The 13,956-nt window shown below is 26.8% G+C and overlaps 1 protein-coding gene across 2 annotated transcripts; it reads left to right on the top strand.

The window, feature by feature from the left end:
• Nucleotides 1-1,448: 1,448 nt before the first annotated feature.
• LOC111039512 (protein KIAA0100) lies at nt 1,449-13,530 on the top strand. 2 transcript variants are annotated; one of them, XM_022323049.1, is made up of 36 exons: nt 1,449-1,674; nt 1,747-1,867; nt 1,928-2,113; nt 2,183-2,617; nt 2,673-2,811; nt 2,875-2,969; nt 3,061-3,180; nt 3,657-3,843; nt 3,915-4,099; nt 4,169-4,287; nt 4,417-4,559; nt 4,622-4,761; nt 4,840-5,002; nt 5,087-5,206; nt 5,274-5,463; nt 5,544-5,703; nt 5,770-6,313; nt 6,415-6,579; nt 6,644-6,844; nt 6,901-7,094; nt 8,318-8,457; nt 8,532-8,901; nt 8,963-9,169; nt 9,250-9,598; nt 9,683-9,892; nt 9,963-10,132; nt 10,229-10,432; nt 10,511-10,668; nt 10,727-10,841; nt 10,937-11,169; nt 11,233-11,383; nt 11,453-11,546; nt 11,607-11,776; nt 11,877-12,089; nt 12,183-12,290; nt 12,759-13,530. In XM_022323049.1, the coding sequence occupies exons 1-36, from the start codon at nt 1,613-1,615 to the stop codon at nt 12,807-12,809; spliced, it is 6,612 nt and encodes a 2,203-aa protein (XP_022178741.1). In that variant the 5' UTR covers nt 1,449-1,612; the 3' UTR covers nt 12,810-13,530. The 2 variants fall into 2 exon arrangements, with proteins under 2 accessions (XP_022178741.1, XP_022178740.1); XM_022323048.1 differs by having other exon boundaries at nt 3,915-4,105.
• The last annotated feature ends 426 nt before the right edge of the window (nt 13,531-13,956 follow it).

Raw genomic sequence — 13,956 nt, 5'->3', positions numbered from 1 at the left:
AATGTACATGTAGTGATGTGTTTTAAATAAAATTTTTTTTTGAGCCGATTCACTTTTTATATAGGTAAATGTTTTAGATTTCTACTTAAGCACCTTTTCTGGTATGAAAGTGAATCTAGTTGGTACTTTGGGTGGTCAAAAGTAAAAAATTACCAGTCATTTTCAAAATCTTCGGGAGAAACCTAAAAAATTAAGGAAAAACGGAAAACTAGCGCCAAAATTTTTTTTTTTATGTAACTACAAAATAAATAACAGTAGATAACTACATGAAATGTTCACTGAATGTTTATATTTAATAGACTCCATACAATTTTAAAAATAATTGACTCTTTTCGAGCTATAGGTATAAAAAGTTAGGAATTTGATTAGTTTTTTTAATTATTGGCCAAATTTTCGTATGGTCAAAAATCGAGGGTAATTAGGAGAAATTCATCAAAATCGCGAAATTGTCCAAATTATTTTTAGTAAGATTTTAAAATGTAATACAAGATTCCTTTAATGTTTTAATAACTTTCTATATAATAATAATATTTTTTCATATTTTTTCACCAAATTCATTACTAAAAGTCTATGACTAAGGTCTAAGATATAGTGGACTGGCATCGAGTGCAATACCTGTCATCTGTGAGTCGAAAATGATATGTCAATGTCAATCAACATATTTAAATAACATTTGTATGTACAAGACCGATAAAATTACTAACAAAATTTATTGATATTGAATTAAATTTTAATATTTACATAACAAACATAATATTTAAGTCATACAGGGTAATATATTGTGTAATTAATTCCATATAAAAAATAATTTCAAAATTATAATATTACCTAGATGGCGTTGAAAATCATGGGGATTTTATTTTATAGGTAGAGGGAAGGAAGAAGCATAACATTTGATCATAGACCGTTTATTTTTAGTATAATCAAAGAACAATAGTATAAGCCATAAGGTATTATTGTATTAATGTATACGATCTATGCATTAACTATTGCATTTTTTACTTGCTCCTCTCTACACCCCTAGCCAGTCCCAATAAATTATAAAAATTCCAAAGGCTAAAAATCGAGATTTTCTTGGGCAATATTTTCCTATGTAATTATCTCCTGCTTTTGAATTATCGTGTATAATTTTCCTCTATAATATTTTCTTAAAATTAACTTTCCCTAATTTGGTTTTACTAAGAAGTGTTTTCCAGACAAAATAAGTTTCTATCATAAAAGCATTCCTGACAAATATTTTCCTGAATTAATGTGTTCCTTTCGAAAATAAATAACGCACCACCTATTAGTCCGTGCTCGGTTGTCTATGATGAATTGATGAAGCGGTGATAAAGCTAGTGATATAAACCGATTTTTATTGTTATCTGAATCCTTCGAAAATATACTATTTAGATAAGGGACAGTAATTATTATTATCATTTATCTCTGAACAAAAACCAATTTAAAAAATGTCAACATCAAGTCATCAAAAAAATGTCAAATGGTTTTAATACTTGTTCAATTAAAAATAAATTACGGTCCCTATGGAATGGTAAATACAAATATAGCCTAAAATGTTCACTTTCAATCGATCAGAGTTCCAACAGTTTTGACTAACAAATGAGCAAATACAATGATTGAATTTAATACTGTATTTTTTTGTGTATTTTCCATCCTACTGTATTCTTTAAAATGGTGAGTAAATTTCACTTTCGATGTCAAATTATTAATTAATTTCTGACAACTCACTGAAACTTTTAAATTTAGGTTGTTACCCAAAGCCATCAGTTTATATCTCAAATACAAATACCATTTGAACGTAAAAATTGGCACGGCTGGTATATTCTCATTACAAGATATAATTTTCTTAAAAAACGGTTATTCAGTGGTACGTTGCAAACAAAAAATATAATTCTAAGATGTTTTAATGAACCATTATTTTTGACAGCACATTGATAATATTGGTTTTCGGAGTAGCTTTATTAGCAGCGAAGTCAATAAATTGGTATGTCTTGTAGCTCGCGATGTGAGAATTGAAAAAAACATAGAACGAAATGATTCCATTATTATAAAGCAAAACCAAAGCAATAATAAAATTGAAGATATATTGCCAATTGTTATGAAATTTGCACAAGTACATGAATAAAATAATGTTTTGAAAACCTAACATTTAAAAAAATATAATTTTAACTTTTCTTTTTAGTTTTTAGCTGTTCGAATAAGTCGTATATCAATAGTGTCATTACAACCAAATACTCCTGAATGGCTCTTTATAGTATCTGTTATAGATCTTCATTTAGATGCATCTGTCATAGGATCATCGAGGCAATTATTAGCTAATGTTAATGCTCCATATGCAGAAGCAAAATTACTTCGTCATCCTATGAATCCAAATTCATGTTGTTTAGCAAAGATTACTGTTAATGTATGTGCTGAGAGCATATTAGACACACATGAACCTTTATCAATTCAGTCACTAATGTTGAAACTTGACAAATCAAAAATTGTACTAAATAAAGGGTTGTATAGTTTTATTCAAAATAATAGAGCTAGTTCTACACTGTCTAAAAATGATAATGTTCAAAGTAGTTTGGATATGGCTGCAAAAGACATTTCCATACCACCATTGGTGCCTAAGGTTAGTTTAGTTATTAATATTGATTATTTAATATTTAATGTTGTTGTTTGTGTAGAAAATAAAAATACATCTCGAAGAGCTAACAATTGTTGATGTAAAAGATAATTTAGTTACAGAAATGAAAGGAGAATTGAAATTATTGACTATAGAAAATCTTATCATTCCCGATGACAATAATGATTCAATAAAACAAAGTAACATAATATACAATTGATGAAGTATAATTATACTTTGTTATAAAATCAATAATCTTTTAGGTAATCTTTCATTAAAAGTAAATTTTGAAAGTTTGTGCTTGATTGGTCATGAAGAAACCTACGTGTCATTAGAAAAGTTTTCGTTTGAAGCTAAGGTATACATTTATTTAAAATGAGTTCCTTTATTAATCAGTTGTAATATTGCGGTAAAAAAATAATGTTTTTTAAATATTCTTATTATTCTAGTACTTTAAGAAATCATTTAAATTTGATCTAAAGATAAATAATGTGTACACTTTATATTCACATGATGATATTTACCAATGGTACACTTCTTATACTGATCAAATGTTGAATCCACATCAGGTAAAAATGATTCTCCTTGGATAAGTTCAATATACATTTGTATGTGCCCAACCATATTACTCTTAAAGCAAAAAAAAATGTATATGGATAATGTATATTATTTGTTATTTTATCACTAGAATGAAAAGTTAGGTTTGTTAAAAATTTAGATTGTAGTTGAAGTAGTTTACTTAACAAACACTTTATATATAGATATATCTTTTTGAGGTTTAAACTTTAATTTCTCTTTTTTTATAGCAAAATTATATATTTTAAATTAAACATTTCTATTTTAAAATTTTATAAATTTCAAGACTTAAGATATTTATTTAATATTGATTAGATATTAATCTATGATAAATATTTGTAATACTTAGTTGAATAATTGTGATTGCAAAGCCCCAAATAATTATAAGTCTTTATCGCACATCCCATACCTAGTCATCTCTAACATTGTTTACAAAAGAAGTTATTATAATAAAAATGTTTTGTTTTAGTTAAAGTCAACTTCACCTTCACCAGCAAATAAATTGTTAATATCACAAAACAGTCCAATGGATGACATTAGTATAGATTTATTGGTCCAGTTTTTAAATGTGACTACAATATGTAGACTTGGCTCAGAATGTGCATCTGTTAGTTTAAATAAGTTTAAACTAATGTTATCTTGTAATCCAGTTCTAAGTTTGTATTCACTATATTAATTCATAATTGTATTCTAATATCTTATTAATTTAATGTATTTGTTTGATTAGGAAATGAAAATCACAGTAAAGTGTTTGCGAATTGGCCTATTGGGCTATGTCACAGAAAATGGACTAGTGACTTGATGTTAGAAACTGTGCGTTGTTGGCTAAAACCATTTACAAATACTGAATACAGTCCGGGTATGAAAAAATGTCATTCTTGGGGTACACCCTTGTTTATTGGCCTAGTTTTGGTACAGGTAACTTATTTAATTTTTATTTTAAAAATCAATTATTTTATTCAGGTTTTTTTTAATAACTAGATTAAAAATTCTATTCCATCAAATGCACCTAGACTCAATGTTTTACTTGATACTGTACGCTTAGAATGGAGTCCACCACTCGCTCAGTTCATTTTGAGGGCACATAATTCTTTACAGCAGTAAGTTATATATAATGTGTTTATTCAAGATGCAGAACATAATATTTTATGCAATAAAATAATTTTTTTTTTTATGTACTGATTGAAAAATAATTTATACTAATAATCATGTATTTTAAACTTTTATAGAATTGTTTCCGCTTTAGAAATAAATTTGAAATCTAAAAGTAATGACTCTTCGATAGAAGATCAAAAATTGTCTATATCTAAGACAATTCCAGCTAGTATTTCTGTAACAAATGCAAATATTTTTCTTATAGCAGATAAAAAAAGTATATTTTTATTCAACTTACAAAATATACATTTTGTACATTTTTTTTAATTTGATTTATAGTTTGTGTTTTGGTACGTGTGGATACTATTTCTGCAGACATTGGAACTTCAAGAATAATTTGTGCAATTGAAGGTCTTAAATGTGATTCATTAGTACCAACTAAATATCATTATGTGTGTACATCTTCCGACGATATTAAGGTAATTTTTACTTTAATTTTTATCAATTAATTAAATTTAGAGAAAATAAACATTGTTAAAAAATTAAAACTAATATAGAGCTGGTGGCTTCACATAAAGTCATTAAAATTGGAAAAAATACTGGAAACTAAAGAAATATTAATTGAAATTAATGAAATATTTGAATGTCGGTGGAGTGCAAATGTTCACCTTAAACTATTAACTATATTTACAGACATATCTGATATGAAAAATCATTTGGGTAATATTAAAATTTTATGAATAATGTGTTCCTCTTTAAAATACCTCAATTTATTTTAATTTAGAACTTTGAATTTTTTTACAGGCATTAGTTCTATTGAAGATCCAAACAAATCAACATTTGTTGACATTAAATTATGTGTCAAATCAAAATTCAAATTTTCAATGAAAGTTTCTTCCTCTCATTATTTATTATTTTCAACTGGTAACATTCTTATTTTACCATATTTTTTTTTTAAATTAAACCTTGGAAATTTGAATTTTATTTTCAGATAATTTGATGTATATTAAACAAAATGGCAAGGTGCGTCATCTTGAAAGCAAAAGTTTCAAAGTTGCCGTTGATCAGTTTAGTATATTTGCTATAAAAGGTTTTAAAATGTTGAAAACAAATTTTAATAAAGAAGTTCAAGCTGAGAGACAAAATTCTGAAGGGTTAATAACTGAAGCAAATAGTATTTGGTGATTAAAAAAAAAGAATGAAAATATTCATATTAATTTACAACATGAAGATTGTTAAATCACAATTTTTTTTTATATAGGGATGTGACTATTGAAAACTTTAAAATGGTATTTCCCTATGGATTTGAGTTTTACAGTATTTTTCAAGGTGAATTCATTAGTATTTTTAAATGGTTAAAATTAATTCATAAAAAACCAAAACTCCAACCTGAACCTCTTCCAAGTGATATAGCCTTAAAGGTAAATCAACAATAAGATTATTGATTGAATTCGTATTTATTATACATCAAATACAATCATTTATAGGTTCAAGAGTTCATTTTTGAATTGAGTGATGATGATTTTGAAGTGAAGCTCAGAGATAACTACGAACTACTTGAAGATGAATACAAGGAAAGTTTAAAACGCCAGAAAATGCTTGAAACTAAAGTGTCTGAAGTGGTCAAAGATCGTTTACTTTTACCAGCAGGCAAAGTTGAAGAGTTGTTAACTAGCTTGCAAAAAATGAACGCTCAAATTTATATACAACGTTCTAAGCAAATGAAACAACAATCACCTGTAAGAACTCGTTTATTTTCGTGGACTATGTGTGATCTTTGTATTATTATTTTGGCTGATGAGTCCATGCATACACCTCAAAAAGTTGTCAATCATATATGTGAAATGGATGCAGATAGCCTGTGGCCTGAGGAAGGCTTGGAATTTTGTATTCTTTGGTGTCGAATGATTTTTGCAAGTTGTGCAGAATGGAAATTTCAACTTAGAGATTTCCCACAAACATGGCTTGATATTAGAAAATTTCAACTTTGGGGAAAATTAGCTGGTGCTGAACAAGAACCTACAGCCCGAGGCAATATATTAAATAATAGATATTATTATAATATTATATTATTTTCTGTGGAACTTAAACATTAAATTATATTGTTTTAAATATCTAATTTTTATACTTAGCTAAAAGAAGTGTAACCATTGAATTAAGTGATCCTTTTGGCGATGTGACAATCGAAAGAGGAATGACTTCATTGAAATATTATTATGACTTAAATTGTGAAGTTGATAAATATACATATTCATTTGGTCCATGTTGGGAACCTGTCATTGCACAGTGCAAACTATGTATTTATATAATAAAAGTGTATAAAAGTAATTGAAAATTAAATTTAAAAATTGTTTTAAATAGGTTTAGAAAAAGTATTGGGTTCTAGTAGAGATCCAAGTCCGCCATTACCATTTTGGGATAAAATCAGGTTGATATATCATGGTCGCTTAACAATGATTGTCAATGAATTGAAAGTGAAATTGCATGCATCTCTTGATCCATACAACACAACTGAAGAAATGGAATTAAATTGGTATAATACTGCTATGGATTGGACCAATGGTAATATAATTTTTAATTTTAAAATTAATATTTTTAACTTTAACTTTTTTTTCTAGCCAAGTTTATTTTCAAAGGTCATTTAAAAGTTCTTGTGAGAACAGCTTCTAAGTATGACGATGTATGTTTATTAAATCTTCCAAATTTAAAATTAAGCATCAAGTTAAAATGGTCTTGTCTGGGTGATCCTAATGACCATTATTCAGTTATGCCCTGTGCTCCAGATAAATTACCAGAATATTCTAGCAATCAAGTAAATTTTCTGATAAAATATTTAAGGATTAAAAGACTTAAACGTTTTTTTATTGTGTCAAAATATAGAGGTTTAAAAAAGAATAATTTTTGTGGTCTAAAAAAATTGTTGTCAGACAATTACTTCCGTTTTTTATGTTCAGTCATAATATCACAGTCTAATAGTTTGTAATTAAAATACACACATGATATTTACTTTGTACTAATAAATTTATCAGAAAAATAATGATTTGACGTACAATTTATATATATTAGTACATTTCTATAAAGGTTATGTATTTTTCAGATGTTTGTATTATTTCCTTAGTATTAAAAATTGTTTTAGGGTAGTTTATAGGAACAATTAAATATAAAAAATAAACGAAATAGCAAAGATAAATAATATTCAATCTGTAAAGTTTAAACCAACTAATGCATTATTTTAATTAATAATGTAGAAACTGAAAAAAAATGTACAAATTTAAACAAAAATACATACAATTAAATTGGTCATGAATCACAGTAAATAAACCTACTATATTATAAAACTACCAACTTTCTTATTTTATGCAAAATACTATTTATTTTAATAGTTACATATTATTAAAATAGAAAAAAGTATTTATAAAACTATGCTGAAAACTTAAAAATAATTTTTACAATTTTCAATATTTTTTGAGGGAGAAAGATTGATTTCATAAATGTCATGAATTAGGCATGGATTTTAAAAATCGACATCTCTTCTTTTCAACTCTTTCAATTTTATATATTTTTATTGGAGTTTGTATATTTTGTACTGAGGTAATTTTGATATGTTTATTAAGTTCTTACATATTAAATTATTATAATTTATTGGTTTAAACTTGACTGATTAAATATTATTTATCTTTGCTATTCCGTGTATTTGTATTATTAATTGTTACTATCAACTAGCAAGCAACCTCGAAACAATTTTTAATACTATAGAAATAATAAAAAAATCTAATACGATGAATATAATTTTTAAGCAATGTACTTTTAGAATTTGTACGTTAAATAATTATTTTAATCGTACACATTTTTTTAAGTACGGCTTATTGGATGTTGTGATTTTATGTTGTCACATGTAAAGTGCAACTTATATTTATATAGAATAAATTGTCTGGCAACAATTTTAGACCACTAAAATTATTCTTTTTTGAGACTTTTTTATAACTTAAGTTCTTTAATTATAAAACATATTTTATATGATGCTTTTTTATTTAGGAACATGACTCTTTTAGAGCATTCCGTTCACAAAATCTCAACGTTAGCCTTTCTATTGAAACCAAACCAGAGCCGAACACTGGGTCTCCACATACAGATACAGATTATCCTGTTGCACTCTTGTATGGCAGTACATTAAAGTAAACCAAGAACTGTATAATATATCATATCAATTTTTTTTCATGCATATGTTGAGTAATTTTTGTTATTCTAGGTGGTTTGAAAACTTGAAATTGATATTGTCTGGTGTAACAAGGCCTACCAGACGCGGTCCGTTATTTAATAATAATAGACACAAAAAATTAACTTTAAGTCGTCATTATAGAAAAGTTCATTTGTGCGTATCTTTGCAACATTTTCAAGTACACTATTGGATGTCATTTGCTTTACAACGAGGATTTGAGTTATTTGGCCAGCGAATATCTACTAGTTCAGAACATACCCTTAACTTAGCATCAAACTTTGAAGATGACTTGAAACACCGTTCACGACCGGTTTGGTCCGTTGGTTATATGAATTGTGAATTAATGGATACAGAAATATGGTTAAAAAGTGCCCTGCAATCAGAAGAAGAAGAAGAAGAAGTAAAAGCAGTATAATTATTTTTAAAAACAAACAGATAACATATTTTACTCCACATTTTAGGCCGAAATTAAAGAAAAACCTGTTGAAAAATGTTATTTATTAAGTGTAAGCAAAGTTTCATATGGGAGAGAAACTACAGGTACTTGTGAAGCTGATGGTAGTCCAACGCCAATTCATAGATTAGTTGTGTATCATTTAAAAGGAGCTTGGACAACAAGAAATAGAGATGTAGCTTTTGCATTATTCAACTCTTTAGTAAAGAATCAGGTAGAACTTAAAAATTTTAATAATGAAATGATTAATATGCTTAAATAATTAAAACTAACTTAAATGCATACATATTTCAGAAATTAAAAAAAAATCTATCTACAGAAGCATTGAAAGGGTTTTGTTTGAATGACAGTGGATGTACACCAATGAAGAATCGTACAAGAAATGCAGATTCTACAGAGCAGACTACACCATTATCATCAGTTACATCTGTTGCATCAACCACTTGTCAAGCTAGTCCATCTCCAATGTCAAAACTACAATGTGGAGGTCAAGCAGCTACCATGCTTCAGCAGCTTATATCTGAAGTAGACAATAAACCTGTTGTTTTCAGTGATGACCTATCAATGCAAGTAACTAGGGAACGGAGATTACAAGGATTATCTGGATGCCAGCAAGACGATGTTCTTTATAAGAATTGGTTGAGTAAGTTTTGTTTGTAAGATTTTTCACTCATATTTTTGAACATTATATTATCAAATAATTAACTATCAATAATTATTATTTTAGTTGCTTTAATAAACAGCCAAGTGTTGCTTAAAGGATGTGAAACTAAAGGATATGTAATAGTGAGCGCAGCTAAAGCTGAAATATTACAAAGAATTCATTGTCCAGTATGGAAGGACCATTCATTAGTATCTAAAACAACTTGGGTTGGCACTTTAGATAGTATGCAGTATTATGCTACAGTTAGTGCTGGAAAAACTGATTTTATTGATGGTAAAATTGAATGTTAAAAATTAATTAAGTTCTATCATATAATTTTAATATATATTTTATATTTTAATAGAAAATATAATGTGGTTAAATGTTGAGAATATACAAGAAAAAGATATAGACAGTACTATCATATCTGACCTTCCTGACTTACCGCATCTTGTTGGAAGTGGACACAGCGTTGGAGGTGTAGTCAGCGAAACTGTTGGGGCAAGTAATGTCGGAGAAAATTCTCCATTACAGGTAAATTGATATTTTTTTACTAATACTATAAAATATATTAAGATTATTATATATTGTTATAATATATATTTATACATATTGTTATGCCATTACTAGCTTCAAAGAATTGTTTCACGATGTAAATGTGAATTTTTTTATGCGGGTCATGGTGAGAGTAGTTTAAATCCAACACATTTAACTGAAGTACCGCCACCACCAACAGCTACACCTGATGTTGTTGGTGATCCAGATTTACATGAACCAGTGGATGCATTTACTCTTATGCATCATGATTTAGATGTTTGCACCAATTCTCTTCAGGTATTAAATCCAAAAAAAATAAAATAAAACTCCTTAACTAACTAGTGGTTATTTACACTTATGAACTTTTAATTATAGTATGCTATGATCTTGGATATTGTGAATAACTTATTATTATATGTGGAACCACGTAGAAAAGAAGCTTATGAACGTTTGCAAAGAATGCGTTTTCAACTGCAACTTCAAAGTAGTCAAGACCACAGACAACCCATTCAACAGTTACAAAACCATGTTCGGTAATTTTTCTCTCTAAGAATACTAAATAACAAAATAAACAAAATAATTTTAATATAGGTGTCTGGTTGCTAAACTACGTAGATTAGAAAAAGAAATATTTTTATTAAAAAAAGAAGAAGATTGGCAAAACGAAGAATTGTTATCTTCAGAAATTAGAAGTTTAGAAAAACAAGTAAGATAAAAATCTTAACTAATGATGTATAAACTATGTATGTTATTTTATGTATGTATTTAAATTAATGTTTTATTTACATTTCTAACAATAAGATGAATGAATTAAAAGATCAATTAAACTCTGAAAGCGAAGAATTAGATATGATGGTGTCTTGTTATAAAGAAACACAACTTAGAGCAACTCAAAAATTAGCTACATTACGAGGTGATAAACCAAGCGTTGTACCTTCAAGAGCCAACGAAATATGCTTCAAACATGCTCAATGGAGATTAACAGAAAATGATGGCCAACTGGGAATTGCCGACTTAGTACTTAGTAATTTTTTGTAAGTCTAGAAATATTACATGTTAATAAATAAGTAAATTTAAAATTCTTACCTCTTATACAGATATACAAAAAATTCTAAAAGTGACGATTCAGTTGAGCATTTATTAGAATTAGGATACATTAGAATGACAAATCTCCTAGCTAATGAACTGTACAAAGAAGTCATTGTGCCTACAGAAATTCAAAACAATATGCCAGTTGATGATCGAAAGGTTCAATATTTTAATTTTAAAAATTAAATAATTTTTTTTGAATTAATTTAATTTTTTTTATATGTGTAGAGAGCAGTAAGAATATTTTGTAGGGAAAAAGCTCCAGTTGGAGGTATATCAGTCAAAGAACATTTTGAAATAAATGTGGTACCATTGACAATTGGTAATTACTAATGCACTTTGTTTATTAGAGTAAATATTAATCCTGTGGTTATTTAATTAGGTATGACCAAAAAATTTTATAGCACTATGATGAGATTTTGTTTTTCTGAAAGAGATCCTGAAAATATAGATGCTGAAACAGACGAAAAAAATTCATCTAAAGGGAAAAAGAACAAAGAAAGTAATTTTTATGTTCCAATAGAACATAAAGATGATGTTGAAAAAATGAAGGTAAAAATATGTACTATGTAGAGTATATTTATTTTTATGTTAATAGTTTATTATTGAGTTTAAGTGAGCTATGGTCTAATACAATTCCTATTTAAATTAGGAAAGAGCTGAAAAGAACAAACTGTTCATTTACATTAAAATACCAGAAGTGCCGGTAAAAGTTAGTTATAAAGGTAACAAAGAAAAAAATTTGGAAGACATAAGAGATTTTAGTTTAGTAATTCCCACAATTGAATACCATAATGTTACATGGACGTGGTTAGATCTTTGTCAAGCTATGAAAACCGATAGTAGACGAGTAATTCTATCCCAGGTTTGTTTTTAGTACTTTTTATATTATATCCAGATAGTCTTATCATAAATATGAAAAAAAAATTTCTATTTTAATATATAAAATTATCTTTAGGCTATTAAACACAAGTTGCAAATAAAAACTAACAAAGCAATAGCAGATGGTGGGGCATCACCACAAGAAGAAGACAAAGCTCGAATGCTGTTTGGCAGTAAATTAGTGGTAATTATAAGTCATCATTATATATTAATACAATATTATACTGTTAACTAATTGTATATTAATAATAACAATCCATTATTAAAAGGACGCTACACAGACACTAGTTGTATCTGTCTTACGTGCGTAATATATCAAATTTATGCTCAGCAGATAACATTTAGTTTTGTTAGTTTAAAAATTAGAGTGAATCGACTCTATTATGAGACTTGTTGGTAAGAACTTTATCTGTGTTTGTATGTGGGTTTTCTACTATTATTCATTGTTTAATTGAGTTGATTATTTTTAATTTACGCCGTATTATGTACAAAAACTTGCTAAAAAATTGAACTATCATAAAAAAAACCCAATACAAACACAGATAATGTTAAGCAATTGTAAGAAGGTGACAATAAATGTCTGTGTTGCATCCTCTTAATTTAGTTGAAATTTTTGGTAATACATTGAATCATTTTTTTTTTTCGTTTCTAGCGCAATGAACATCGAAATTCAAAACGTGGTATACTAAAATTTCCTAAATAGAAGTATATATATTTATTTTATATTTTGTATGAACTCTGTGATATTGAATTTTGTTACCTAAAAATGTATTTGTTTAAGGAACATTTATAATATATTTATTTTATAACACAAGTACTTAAATATATTACTCTAGCTCTGAAGTTATTGCATGTTTTTTAGAAGCGAGCTAAAAAAACTTTTTTAAATATATTCAACGATTTTCGTACAATTTTGGATTTTATTTGGTTAAAATAACTTGTATTTCATACATTTTTATAGACATTTTACCATTAATTATAAACCATTGAAATATCTGTAAATACATCAAATACGCTTTGTACTACATCCACCAAGCTCACCAAAATAATTATAATTATTTCTGTTACCCATTGTTCATTAAACATATTTTCATATTCAAATTTAACACATCCATCACAGTTACAGGCAAGGGTTTCTAGACTTCAGCTGTATATATAGCCCAGTAGTTAATTACTTTCCACATTTTTGAAATTAAGTCAACAATGCCATAACTTCTGATTCTTAATTATTGTTATTAAATTAAATACGGTTGTACAGTAGTACTAGTAGTATTTAAACTCTAAGGTAGGTGGATGAAAGGATTAACTAATAACTATATATTTTTAATGTACTTACTTTTATTTAACCACTTATCCAAAAAAAGTCATCATGCAATTACAATGTGTTTTATTTGGAAGTCTTTTAGTAAAATATTAAAATTTAATTTTGTTTAATTTATTAATTTAATATAAGTCATTATATTTTATGCATATTTATCAATAATTTAAATTGAATTAGTTTACGACATGTGTAATATAGTTAAGCAAAATGAACAAACTTGTACTAAATTCTACTTTCATGTGATTTTTTTATGTATTATAAAATAAATTATTTAAAGGTATAATATAAAACAAGATGATATTAGATATATTATCAATATTAAATACTAAAAATTAGGAAACCAAAGTGCATTAAATATGTTATCGTTGATTCATAAAATACTATGAACCTATTATACTATTATTATATTATTTTTAAACAAAGATCTTATGGCCTTTTATTCAAATACATTGTATTTTGGTTTAATTTATTTTATTAGAAACATTAAATATTAGTAAAATGTTACTTATTTAGATTAAATTAGTTTAAT

This window comes from Myzus persicae, unplaced genomic scaffold, assembly GCF_001856785.1.
Source record: "Myzus persicae strain clone G006 unplaced genomic scaffold, MPER_G0061.0, whole genome shotgun sequence".
Classification (NCBI taxonomy): Eukaryota; Metazoa; Arthropoda; class Insecta; order Hemiptera; family Aphididae; genus Myzus; species Myzus persicae.
The sequence above is the reverse complement of the archived record's forward strand: the minus strand, read 5'-3'. Positions and strand labels throughout refer to the sequence as shown.

Coding starts and splice junctions, on each gene's coding strand:
- LOC111039512 (XM_022323048.1), top strand. CDS start 1,613: ATGATTGAATTTAATACTGTATTTTTTTGTGTATTTTCCATCCTACTG. Junction 2,618..2,672: donor TACCACCATTGGTGCCTAAG/GTTAGTTTAGTT, acceptor TTGTTTGTGTAG/AAAATAAAAATACATCTCGA. Junction 5,207..5,273: donor TTATTTATTATTTTCAACTG/GTAACATTCTTA, acceptor TTTTATTTTCAG/ATAATTTGATGTATATTAAA.